At 39.6% G+C, this 14,177-nt stretch overlaps 1 protein-coding gene and 1 long non-coding RNA gene across 2 annotated transcripts in view; one reads left to right on the top strand and one right to left on the bottom strand.

Annotated features, from left to right (window-relative positions):
- LOC147014682 (uncharacterized) overlaps positions 1-14,177 on the top strand; it is a 49,069-nt gene that overhangs the window by 3,803 nt on the left and 31,089 nt on the right. The window lies entirely within an intron of this gene.
- LOC147014681 (transforming growth factor-beta-induced protein ig-h3-like) overlaps positions 4,336-14,177 on the bottom strand; it is a 90,875-nt gene continuing 81,033 nt past the window's right edge. The window contains exons 10-15 of the mRNA XM_085850669.1: positions 13,570-13,718; positions 10,628-10,764; positions 10,367-10,497; positions 8,946-9,076; positions 8,302-8,407; positions 4,336-7,865 (exon numbers count right to left, since the gene is read on the bottom strand). Of these exons, the coding sequence (XP_085706795.1) occupies positions 7,672-7,865; positions 8,302-8,407; positions 8,946-9,076; positions 10,367-10,497; positions 10,628-10,764; positions 13,570-13,718 (848 nt within the window). The 3' untranslated portion in view covers positions 4,336-7,671. The remainder of the gene's footprint in view (positions 7,866-8,301; positions 8,408-8,945; positions 9,077-10,366; positions 10,498-10,627; positions 10,765-13,569; positions 13,719-14,177) is intronic.

The raw sequence follows: 14,177 nt of genomic DNA, 5'->3' as shown, positions 1-14,177 counted from the left end.
AACAGAAGAGATTCATCACATTATTTTAGTTTTCGTTGCGTCAAAAAACTTTTGGCAAGTTGAGAAGGAAAGTTCCAGAAGGTTTAAACACTCCACTGAACTGTAGCACGGAAAAGTGCAATCAGGATAAAGCAAATGATCGGATTGCAGAAAAATAATGCAAACTATTGAGAAAATGATTTGTCCGAGTGTTTGGGGTTCTATTTATTAAATGATTATTTATTTATTTATTTATTTAATTTCAATACAAGATCAAGGCTTGTGGATGAGCGTGGTGACTGAGGGTGAAAAGGTAAAACACTGAGAGTGGGACAGTGAGGAAACAGTTGGATGCAACAGTAAAGGGAATGGATTTTTCTTTTTTTGTATACCATGTCGAGGCTCGTGTAAGAGCTAATGCAGAAGATATAACAAGGCAGGAGACAAGAGGGGTGGGAGATGGAAGTGCAAAGGTGGGAGAGGATGAATGGGAAAAGAGGAGGAAGAGGAGGGGAGGAAACACAGCAACCTACAAGTGAGGGTTTGGTTAAGTGGGGTTAATGGGGTTACACAATGGGCTGTGATGCAGGAAGAAGTCATTTGGCCCATTATGTCTGGGACTCATTTGGTAGAAAATATTGTGGCTTTCGATGTGCAATGACATGAGATGGTGGTGCACCTCTGCTTGAATTCCTGGAGGGAAGAGTGCGATTGAACAGCCTACGGAAGGCGGATCCACAAAAAAGGAATGCAGGAGTGGATATGTGTGGAAATTTTGCTTCAGACTTATTGTGGAAGATTTCAATAATATTGAGAGCTTTAGATTCAACAGAATCCAAAAGATACATATGTGATGCTGGGGCACTACCTCACAGGGGAGAGCAGTACTTCATCTCAAAACCACATGCATTTCTGGAAACCGTGATATCTTTGAAAACAGCATCAGTTTCTGGAAACAATAATATCTTGCAAAACCGATTCAATTTCTGGAAACCGTGATATCTTACAAAACCGCATCTGTTTCTGGAAACAGTGATATCTTACAAAACCGCATCCATTTCTGGCAACCGTGATATCTTACAAAACCGCATCTGTTTCTGGAAACCGTGATAGCTTACAAAACCGCATCCGTTTCTGAAAACCGTGATATCTTACAAAACCGCATCTGTTTCTGGAAACCGTGATATCTTACAAAACCGCATCCGTTTCTGGAAACCGTGATATCTTACAAAACCGCATCCGTTTCTGGAAACCGTGATATCTTACAAAACTGCATCCGTTTCTGGAAACAGTGATATCTTACAAAATCGCATCCATTTCTGGCAACCGTGATATCTTACAAAACCGCATCTGTTTCTGGAAACCGTGATATCTTACAAAACCGCATCTGTTTCTGGAAACCGTGATATCTTACAAAACCGCATCCGTTTCTGGAAACCGTGATATCTTACAAAACTGCATCCGTTTCTGGAAACAGTGATATCTTACAAAATCGCATCCATTTCTGGCAACCGTGATATCTTACAAAACCGCATCTGTTTCTGGAAACCGTGATATCTTACAAAACCGCATCTGTTTCTGGAAACCGTGATATCTTACAAAACCGCATCCGTTTCTGGAAACCGTGATATCTTACAAAACCACATCCGTTTCTGGAAACCGTGATATCTTACAAAACTGCATCCGTTTCTGGAAACAGTGATATCTTACAAAACCGCATCCATTTCTGGCAACCGTGATATCTTACAAAACCGCATCCGTTTCTGGAAACCGTGATATCTTACAAAACTGCATCAGTTTCTGGAAACAATAATATCTTGCAAAACCGATCCCATTTCTGGAAACCGTAATATCTTACAAAACTGCATCTGTTTCTGGAAACCGTGATATCTTACAAAACCACATCTAATCTGGAAACCATGATATCTTACAAAACTGCATCAGTTTCTGGAAACTGTAATATCTTACAAAACCGCATCTATTTCTGGAAACCATGATATCTTACAAAACTGCATCCGTTTCTGGAAACCGTGATATCTTACAAAACTGCATCTATTTCTGGGAACCGTGATATCTTACAAAACTGCATCAGTTTCTGGAAACAATAATATCTTGCAAAACCGATCCCATTTCTGGAAACCGTAATATCTTGCAAAACTGCATCTGTTTCTGGAAACCGTGATATCTTACAAAACCACATCTATTTCTGGAAACCATGATATCTTACAAAACTGCACCAGTTTCTCGAAACTGTAATATCTTACAAAACCGCATCTATTTCTGGAAACCATGATATCTTACAAAACTGCATCCGTTTCTGGAAACCGTGATATCTTACAAAACCGCATCTATTTCTGGGAACTGTGATATCTTACAAAACTGCATCAGTTTCTGGAAACAATAATATCTTGCAAAACTGATCCCATTTCTGGAAACAGTAATATCTTACAAAACTGCATCTGTTTCTGGAAACCGTGATATCTTACAAAACTGCATCTGTTTCTGGAAACCGTGATATCTTACAAAACCACATCTATTTCTGGAAACGATATCTTACAAAACTGCATCAGTTTCTGGAAACTGTAATATCTTACAAAACCGCATCTATTTCTGGAAACAATGATATCTTACAAAACTGCATCAGTTTCTGGAAACCGTGATATCTTACAAAACCGCATCTATTTCTGGGAACCGTGATATCTTACAAAACTGCATCAGTTTCTGGAAACAATAATATCTTGCAAAACCGATCCCATTTCTGGAAACCGTAATATCTTACAAAACTGCATCTGTTTCTGGAAACCGTGATATCTTACAAAACCACATCTATTTCTGGAAACCATGATATCTTACAAAACTGCATCAGTTTCTCGAAACTATAATATCTTACAAAACTGCATCCGTTTCTGGAAACTGTGATATCTTACAAAACCGCATCTATTTCTGGAAACCGTGATATCTTACAAAACTGCATCAGTTTCAGGAAACAGTGATATCTTACAAAACTGCATCCATTTCTAGAAACAGTGATATCTTACAAAACCGCATTCGTCTCGAGAAAGAGTGATATCTTACAAAACCTTATTCGTTTCTAGAAACCATAATATCATACTGAAGATTACAATTCGAACTTGTAGAGCACACAAGAGAGTGCATACCTCCACCATGAATGCCTGATCCACGAGAACTTATCCCTGGGCCCTTACATTTTTGAAATATCATGCTGTATAGCATTGTTGGCCCGATCTCTCAATGGTGAAGTCACTTAGAAAATTAAATAATTCTCGTATCCGGATCCAGATTTTCATCAAAACCGAATCAATTCATCCGTGCCACACACCCAACATGTCCACCAAGTTTCATCTGAATCCGTCCACAACTTTTTGAGATATCGTGCTATATATTGTTTTTGGCCCGATCTCTCAATGGTGAAGAATCACTTAAAAAAATTCTAGTAGTCGGATCCGGATCCAGATCTTCACCAAAATCTAATCAATTAATCCGAGTCACACACCCAACCTGTCCACAAAATTTCATCCGGATCCGTCGACAGCTTTCTGAAATATCCTGCACACAAACAAACAAACAGACAAACAAATGAAATTGCTCGTTGAGCAAGGAATTGCCGGAATAACTTTGTCATATCTCCATGATCTCTGAAAAAAACAAAAACCTGGAAATCAATTTGGTTCTTATCAGTCAATAGTGCTACTGTTTAATGAGTTATAGCACTTAGTTTGGTCATGATCATAACTTGGAAGTCAATCGGACTTGAAATGGCCTTTTTACTGCAATTTTAAAGTTTTGACCCGACCCCCTGACATCCGACCCCCGACCGCTAAGAAGGGTGTTGGTGTGACACCCACAATGAGACGTATGGTTGGATGCAGAATTGGAAGATGCACTTTTCGGATTCGGTTTGAAGTCGATACGACCATTTTAGCGGACGTTATTGAGAAAATAAGAATTTCGGTTTTTTGGTGACCTTGACCTTGACCTAGATTCACCAAAAACGACAAGTGTCTAAGTTGGACCATGACCGAAGTCTGTACCCAGTTTGGTCATGATCGCTGAAACGGTGTGGCTGCTACAGGGTAAACAAACACACAAACAAACAGACAGACAGACAGACACACAGAATGACACGCACAACTGACCAACATAATTGTCGAAATCCGAAGGATTCCGGCAATTAACAAACAGACAGAAAGGGGTGAAAACATAACGTCCTTCACCTTCGGTGGCGGTGGTAACAACCATTTTTCACAAGGAGGAGATACATTTTGACATCATAGTTCTATTCAGCACAATCACAAACCGATTTTTCCAGTGAAGTACAACCAGATTATTGAAACATTTTCTGAGACCATAGAATATTTATTGAAAGCAGGAAAAAAAGAATGCAACATTTAAAGATGGATATACACTTCAGAGCCCACGACGTTTGGCTCATAAAAAATTTCAATAAAACTCACCTTTTAATTTGTCTAAATTGTGAACTTATTACACAGCACTAAATAGCAAGTAATTGCCTCGACCATGAACATGAGAGAGCAACATTCTGATAAAGTATTCCTCATTAGCTCCTGCTTTTGACACGACATTAACCCAGCTTGGATTTGTGAAAAAGAATAAAAACACTCCAGGACATGAGATGATATGATTCAGTAAACCCCATTCCCAACTCCTCTCCCCCTCTCTCCCCCCCCCCCTTCTCTGCCCCAGAGCCAATATGCTTATTCAGGATCCAGGAATGGATCAAGTTGTTTCAAACTATAATCCGATGATTGGGAGCAGATGATTCGATATTGTGGCTCTGAAATAGAACCACTCACTCTTTCTTATTGCATGCAAAATTGTACATGATTAATACGAAGGTTCAAAAAGTGGTTGAAAAAGCATGAATTACAATGCTATGGTAACCATGGTGAATGAATAACGAGCGACACGTGAGATGACACGTATTTTCCCTCATGGGCGGAGGAGAATATAGTTTTGTGTTGTCCCTATTTGGTGATCACTATTAGTTACGATAACATTTGTAATAAATATTTTGGTATCACTTAGTGAACCGCATTCATAGGTAATGTAACATACATAAAACCATGGATCTGTTGCTGTCTCGCTCTTTACTCCTTTATGGGTTTCAATTATTCCCACCTTCTTGTGGGATTGGCTGGGAAACATTTTTGGAGGAAGTCTTTCACGAACCGGCTGGCCAGACCTGACGTTTGACTGAAGGTGTTTTGAGTAGGAATTTGTCATTTGTTTCAGGGTGTCCATGATAGCTCGCCTGCTCTACACGAAAGACGTCGATTGATCTTTAAAATCCACCCACTACCAGTGCCAACAGACGGTCCTCCAGTTCAATGTCCATCTGCCTCATACTACATGTGAAATCACCAGGGTAGAAGTTTATCGTTGGGTCAGAATTCGAACCCAGTTTAGACAGCTCAGAAGCAAGGAGTGTACACACCACTAAGGTATCCTAACAATCCTACACGAAACCATGGATATTCTACATTATATATTAAGAATAATCAAGTAATTAAAAATTATTAAACTTGAGGCATTGTTTGATTTCGAATCAAATTGATGTTTATTTTTGTTCAAACGTTTATCTCTGAAAACCAACATTGGTAATAAGTTAGCACGTGATACAGAAATGCTTGTTGCTTTCAAAGAATTCTGCTTTTCCTGCAACTAATCGCAGGATGCTTTAAAGAATCTGCCTCTTACACTGGGCTGCATTTGAAATATTTTTTTCAGAGGTCTAGGTTTTCTCAACGGTTCTTGTATGTTTTTTGCATGCTCAATTCAGAAATGTATCTCATTTCGCTCAATCAGGTCAAGTTTTTTTTTTATTTTAGAGATTTTATTTTAGAGCTATCTCAATTTTAAGGAAAAAAAAAATAATCAAAATTTTTGTTTTTTTAAGTAGCATTTTTAAAATTCAAAATCAAATTTACATTGACAGAAAATGTACAAACTATACATATAATGACGCACAAGTACACTTAATGTGGAAGAAAGTGCCTTCTCAATTACTTTCATTTCAATTTCAGAAAAATATAGATAAATCGTTGTTTCTGGCAACACGCAACTTCAGTCGCTCCAGCAGTCGCTGTTTTCCTTCGTCTTTTTTAATGTTGAATTTCACATTAACGGTACTTGTGCGTCATTTTATATATAGTTTGTACATTTTCTGTCAATGTAAGTCTGATTTTGAATTAAAAAAAATGCTAATTAAAAAAACAAAAATTTAGATTATTTTTTTTTCCTTAAAATTGAGATAGCATAAAAACTTGACCTGATTGAGCGAAATTAGATACATTTCTAAATTCAGCATGCAAAAACATACGACAACCATTGAAAAAACCTAGACCTCTGAAATGACACAGACCAGTGTAATATTGATATTTCGTTTTATCAACTACATGGATATTATACACACTCCCTCCTTGTGTTGAGAACGAGCAAAATTTCCCGCCGATTTTGATGATCGACCAAAATGATTTTTGTTAATTATCAAGTATGATATGGCATGTCCTATAAAACGTTACACGGTTTTAATGCTCATAGCTTGACACCTACTTTTTTTTTGTTTTGTCCGATGATTCTGAGACCGGTATTATTAAGAGACGAGTCAAAAAGTTGAGGGATATTTGGTTCAAAAATACGTAAAAACAAAACCTCTGCCGCCAATACTGCTGGGTTACTTAAGTGAACCTGATATCCTATTCATTGTAGGTCGAAACGGATCAGACTCTACTGAACCACGATTGAATAAACTAAACTAGATCGACGCGCATGTAAAAATGCCAAAAAAATAAAATCTAAATTTTTTTGAAAAAAAAGGTGCAAATTTTTTTTTTCTCTAACAATTTTTTTTGGGGGGGGGGGGGTTGGAAATCACTTAAAACATGTAGAAATGCAAAAAAAAATTCAAATATTTTTCAAATAAAATCAAATTTTTTTTGAAAAAAAGTTGCAAAATTTTTTTTTTCTCCAACAAATTTATTTATTTTTGGTTGGAAATCACTTAAAACATGTAGAAATGCAAAAACAAAAATTCAAATATTTTTTCAAAATGGCCGCCATAGCGGCCATATTGTACTTTGGACCAGGTCCAAAATCTAATGGCATGATCCTTGGACCATACCTAACCCCCCCCTCCCACCAAGTTTCGTCGAAATCCGTCCAGGAGTTTTTCCGTAATACTGATCACAAACAAACAAACAAACAAACAAACAGGGGTGAAAACAGTAACCTCCGTCCATCTTCGATGGCGGAGGTTAAAAACAAAAATATTGAAATAGAAAAACATAACAGCAGAATTAGTCTGACATTCTTCCACAATGAAAGAATGCTCTAATCTTTGTTGTTCACTTAGCTCTGATTTGAGACATTTTGATCGATCAATGAACCTGGAAAAAATTTGAGTTACAATGTTGGCATCATCATTAGTTTCTGTCCCCCCCGCCCCGTCTCATAACCGTAGGAGTAAAAACAGAATTTACAAGCCTTTATCAAGGTGTAACTTTTTATGGGACACCCTGTGATGAGAAAGCTGCCGAATGTCTGAGCACCTGTTTAAGCACCTGTTTAGTCTGTCACCTCAAGCTCCTGCTCCCTCTGCATCGCATCGACCTTGATGATTCAATGTAAGGATGCTTGTAGGGAGGTTTCTCATTAATATCTCATGTGATAGCGTCTGTGCGCCACTCTGCTTCTCTTGGCGTGACGTCTTTTCTTAATTTTCTTCACAACCCTGTGATGTTTCGACGTCATGGTGATCCGCGGGCTTGTGACGCTGCCAAAGGTTTTGATCGTTTTCACAATGGTCGTCTTTCCCTTCACTATTTTTGTATTCACTGTCGTGACATCTGTAAGCACAATGTGCAGAAACACAATGTTAATATTTCCAGAAAGTTCAGTGAAAATTAGTTGATTAGATGTGAGAATTGATCAATATGTCCACGTCTGACATTATAAAAACGCAATTGCTGACAGATTGTATTGATTGACGTAGATATTTGGTAAAAGTATTAATTAAAGGAAATACAAGCAGCCAAGACACAGGAGGACATTTGGCCCATCATGCCTGGGCTACATCAACACCACATTAATTAAATATATCAATATCCACTTAATTTCATTTGGGGACATTGGAATGGGGGGAGGCAGAAGGGGGTAAGTAATCAGCAGGGTATCTATAGAGATATCAATAATGGTGGAGGGAGTGGGGTGAAGACTTCTGCAAGACAGAGTGACACACAATTGGTAATGTTTCCATAAAATTTGCCATTTTGAACATCCCACCTTTCGGTTGGAAGAAGGAATCGATGCCATGAATGACTCCGTTTGTCGCCATCTTATCTGGGACAAGTAACTTCACATTTTTATTGATGAAGATAGTGTTGTTTTTCTGAAAAAAAAAACAATCATGGTTAACTGCAGTGACATTTCCCAACCTTGTAATCCATCGTTGCTTTTCAACACATTTAATTCTGAATGGAGTCCATCAACCTTATACCATATATATCTCTTGGACCCATGTTCTTGAACACAGCATTGGAACTGCCAAAGCAATTTTTCCCCCCCATCGAGTGCCCTTTTAGTAACAATTATATAATCCTGACATCATGTGCTTATTACGTTAACACATGGGGGAAGGGTGGGGTTGTTGAAGTGGGGTGGGGAGGTGGGGGGGGGTAATGAGAGTGGGAGAAGTGGGGAGATTGGAGTAAGGGAAGGGGTAGGGTGGGATGTGGTGCACCATATTTATATACATAATAAATACAGAACCATAAAGTGTGTTTAGCTCTTTGACTTGAACATATGGGAGAAGAAACACGATGAAATGGTTCATTGCAAGGCATTAAGATAGTCATCTTGAAATACATTGTTGAGCATGTGGTCATTATGCGTGCAAGATGGTCACTTTGTGACGGTGTGCTTGAAACCTTTGCAAGCTCCAGACTTCCACCTTGCATTGTTGTCATGAAACTTGTGACGCCAGGTGAAATGCCATCAGACACAACTACCTTGTTGAACATGTGGTACTTCAGAAGGGACCGCAGGTGGAGAACATCTCCTGACAGGGAGGAGCAGAATCTGTGTGGTAATGTGGAACACTTGCTCCTTAAATAACTACAGACAGTGAACCATTTTGTGAAACGGTTGTTTATGTACTTGGTATTTGTCATTATTTATGGGGTTCAGGGTAAAACCATATTTGGTTGATAATAATAAACACTTTGAAAACCACTCTAATTGGCAATGACTAAGAATGTAAACTTGATCAAAATCCAACAGACAGTATAGTATCGTATAGTATAGTGTAGTATCGTGTGGTATTGTTTCCTGTTTGGAATAGCATGAAATCGTAGGCAGGTATAGGCTTATTGCCATCACCAAAGTGCAAGTGACAAGGTTTTGATGTCATTAATAAGTTGTACGACCAAATAACCATCCAATCCAACTCAACCGCCTAACATCTCAAACATCATTGGACCATATTCCATTTGTTCGCACAACTTACTCTTTCCTTACAATTTAAAATCATAACTTACAGCGAACATTAAAAGGAAGTTAAAAACAAATTTTGTGCAATAATATATAATGTTATCACACATTGGAGGATCACTACATGAAGCTTCATTTGGCCAAAACAATGCTTTTAGACTATCAATAGTCCCACCTGTTTGAGACGGTCAAAGTGAAACTCGATACGTAGAGGGAATTTAGAATTTGGTCAGGGTACTATCAGCATGGTCGAGTTTTGTGAAATACCAGATACTGTGGGATATTTGACATCCAAAAAGAAAATTGAACAGACAGGACAGCCAGCTTCACACCCATTCCAAAGGACAGAGTACCCTTTGTTGTGTGTAGCTCTCTATCAATAATGGAGCAGATGCGTAGATGGCTGTACTGTGTATGAGTATACTGTATACATATATATATATATATATATATATATATATATATATATATATATATATATATATATATATATATATATATATATTGGCAATGGCGTCACCTTTGGTGGTAGCTGGTATTACAAATCATCTTCCTTTATCTTCTTCATAATATAATGGAACCTTCTCAAAATTATGAAACGGAGGATGACATGTTATGATCAATAAAATTTCTTTTAAAAATGACAGAAATTATAAAGTGCATTTCCCAAGAATGTGCTGCAGCGCATTGTCCACCAAAGGTGGACCGAGAAGGGTACCGCTGCCCTCATGGCAGAAGTACCTGCTAGTGCATATAATCGATGAGTAAAAGAGCAAATATAAGATTATGCTAATTTTGCAGAAACCTTTTGGAAGACTAGTCCGATGAACATCACCGATCAGTCACCTTTGAAGCTTACCTTTGAGTTTATCAAGTTCTCCTGGGGGTAATGAAGTGAATGCTTTGTTTGTGGGAGCAAAAAAGGTCAGAGGTCCTCCTTTGTTCAACATCGGAACCAACTTTGCAATTTTGATGAGCTCCACAAGGATGCTGGAAAACAATAAATTTGTTTGGTTGAGGAGACGTCACCATTTGTACCGTGTGCATCGGGTGTAGAAAACAGGACAAACAATGAACAAATGGTGCACTTTCAATAATGGCTTCCAGCATGAAGATAAACCTGAAACGTGGGTCATCCTTCAAGGTGGTAATCAACGACTTGGTAGGTACTTGGAGGACTTTCCGAAGGGTGAAAAGTGCGCCGTAACGTCCTTTTCTTCCATTCAGAGAACTGCACGAGTTCTCGATGCAGATCGTCTGTGGCACAAAAGGACAATCGGGAGTTAGCAATACATGCATCGTTGGTGACATCATGAGGGTGTTATGTTGCAAGGGAAATGTTTATATATGTTCATTGTACATCTGTATCCATTGTCAAGTGCATGGTGTGCAATCTTTCTCTCTTTCTTCCCCGTACCAATGGGGCATGGGCCCGGGATATCTGAACCTTGATTGGATAATTTTAGAAACCGCATGGGGAAATTAAAATCACACACTTTCAGCAACAGCTTCCTGCTTTTTAATAGTCTGATGGCACAAAGAGAAAACGTCTGTGGTGCTGCTAATTTAATAAAGAGTTTAATAATCACATGATGATGATAATAGATACAAAGCACAGTAAGATCAACTATTACTCGATATACACTGATTTGACAACGAGGGCACGTATTGTGACGAACACGTAACTGTGACAAAACAACACAGAACACGCAGTCTTAACCTAAGTGTACTTCTGCACGCCTGGTGATGCAAAGGAATAAATTAGAACAGCACATGGTGGAGTGCATAGTCTCGCCTCACACGCTCATTCTGACCAAAAATACCATCGCTAACTGAACACGCGACTATGATGGGCCCGTATCATCCATGCACACTATTATGATGTCACATACATTGCCATTATCCGGAGAAGTATTGATTATTAGGATATTCAGCGACAACTTTTGTGCACATTTACGCTAAGTTGCATCATTGAAAGTGAATATGGAAATTTTGTTTTTAACTATATGCCCCATGTCTAGTCGATCATTTGTATGAAGTTTTGCGTCGATCTGTTAAGCCGTTCTGGCGAAGATTTTTTTTTGACATTTTTATTTTCAATCCAATACGTCCACCACACCACATGACTGATGACGTCATACATTTTATTCTTCTCTCACGTCAGGTCGTATGTTGGATATATGAAGTATCAGATTTTTCATATAAGGATTTCAATTCAACCAATTACGGCTGGAATACGAATTCACCGATGACGGGCACAGTACGTGCCCTATTTACCCCATGGGGAGTTTATGACACATGTCGAGTTAAACTTTTTTCGTTGAATGGTTTCGGAAAAGGCGTCCAATTTTGTTTCCTTTATTCCAATATGGCTGCCACACCATGTGACCTATGACAGTTCGCAATAAAATAGTGCCCATGGGGAGTTCCTGCCTGTTTAAAGTTTCGCATCGATCGGAGAAGCGGTTACAGAGAATTTTTTTTTTTTTAAGTGAAAATATCGAGACGTGCACACACACACAGACACCAAGACAGACACTGGCATTGCAATAGTCTCACAACCCCTTCAGGCTGAGAATAGTAAACCATAAGCTGGGGTAGAAGAAAATAACGGGAGGTAATGCCGGAAATTGTATCTCTGCTCATGCTGAGTGACTGGTACAGGTGCAGTGAGCTGGTTCTGAGATAAAACAGAGGCAAAGGTCAGCAGCAGAGGTCAGTCTGGGGTCAGTCCTTGAGGGGTCAGGTCAGTCCATGGCCCAGTGCAATTGGAATTGTCCCACGTAAATTACCATGATATATTGTTGTGGGCCGGGGTTCGGTGGCGATAAATGACCACCAGGAGGAGCAGTAGAGTCGTCTCCCACCGAACACCCAGAATTTAGGTCATGACTCTCGGACAACTCTGAAAGGTCATGGGTCACTTAGAGGACCGTGGTCGCCACTATTTTGATGGCGTGAGGTAGGGTCCACTTGTCTAATTCCAATTTACCTAAGTACTCATGCCGTCCAACTACCGGGGAAACCACACCCTCGGCCAACTTTGTCCGAACTGAGTTGCTATCACCAACTCGGATCTGGAGTAACCGAGCGGAAGTTACCAAAGCCGCGCCACACCAAATTAACAATTTACGGCATGAACGGCTTTACTATTTCTCAATACGCACCTTGCTCAACCAATGAAGGAAAGCACAGAAAACGAGCTGGTACATTTAACAGGGGTTTATTTATCTATCTATAGTTCCAGCAGTGTGTGTGTGTGTGTGTGTGTGTGTGTGTGTGTGTGTGTGTGTGTGTGTGTGTGTGTGTGTGTATGTGACCGCTGTTTCTCGACAACCACTGGTCCAATCTAATTTAAACTTGCCAAGTATATTGCTGGGGCCCTGAGGATGTGCCTTTTCAAGGTTTGATATTAATCGGACAAGTGCTTCCCAAGTTCTGGCCATTTATTTACCAACCAATGAAAGGACATGTTGCTGCGTAGGCGTGGCTGCGGAGGCCGGTGCGCGGCCGGATGAAAATGACGTCACGTGCCGTGCCGGTCACGATGGGGATCGGTGCCTTAGTTACTGTGGCGTAGGAGTGGCAATGGTCAATGGCAGCGAATGTCATGGCAAGCAAAGACAGGGAGGTAAACTTGATTTTAATTAACTCTGTGTGTGTAAGTATCACAGTTGTTACTTCAATACAAGCGATAATTCATGGAATGCATGTGAACATTCTGTACAGGCACGCACTACCTCTGGATAGTAATGACTTAATGTATTCGAATAATTTCTCGATTTCTAATGCGCATTTATCGATAAACACAATGCCCCGATCCAGTCGTCATTTACGAGAGTGAAGGAACGGCCTGTGTAGTTGTTTGAAAGTTTTTTTTGTTGTTTTTTTTTGGGGGGGGGGGATTTGCACTTACGGGCACGCACATACGGGCACGCGAGAGCGATGGAATGGCCTGTGTGTTTGTTTCTGGCTCGCGGTTTGAAAGTTTTTAAAAAAATTTTTGCACGGAGGGCCACTCACGTACGGGCACGTACTAGTATATACATAAATAGTAATTACCTTTGAGTAGATAAAGACACGCAAGTTTTTTCCGCCAATAGTCTTCAGGACTTGCCCATGGTGAAGTTGGTGCAGAAAGTACTGCTTCAGCACCACATGGTTTTTCAGGAGCTTTGTAGTGTCCTCCGACATATCCGTTACAGTGGTATCTGGAAAGAAAAATAAGTTGGTTGGTCATAGCAGATTTTAATCAACAGCTTCCAATCTAAAATCGCTCCTTGCTCCCTCTCCGCTCTGTCCTCCAATCCCCCTTCCCCATCAACTCCAGGATGCACACGTTCTTCCAGTAACTCCTTCCTAGTTAAATATACAAAACCTAGGTTGACTTTACATCTCAACTCTTTTATTCCTTACTTCTCCCGATTATGGAACCAACTTCCAGAGGCTGTTCTGTCTTGCTGTTCCCTGGGTTTCAAAGTCAACCCTCGGCCAAACAGTATAGTGGCAGTTTAAGCTACCACAGAGGAGGAAGAGGGAGTTATAACAGCTGGTTACTGCAGTTGATCTATGGAGAGAGAGAGAGAGAGAGAGAGAGAGAGAGAGAGGGAGAGAGAGAGAGAGAGAGAGAGAGAGAGAGAGAGAGAGAGAGAGAGACTGAGAGAGAGACT

Source organism: Eptatretus burgeri, chromosome 13, assembly GCF_056783735.1.
Source record: "Eptatretus burgeri isolate ZD-2024b chromosome 13, Ebu_testis_v1, whole genome shotgun sequence".
Taxonomy (NCBI): domain Eukaryota; kingdom Metazoa; phylum Chordata; class Myxini; order Myxiniformes; family Myxinidae; genus Eptatretus; species Eptatretus burgeri.
This window is presented reverse-complemented; position numbering and strand designations above follow the sequence as displayed.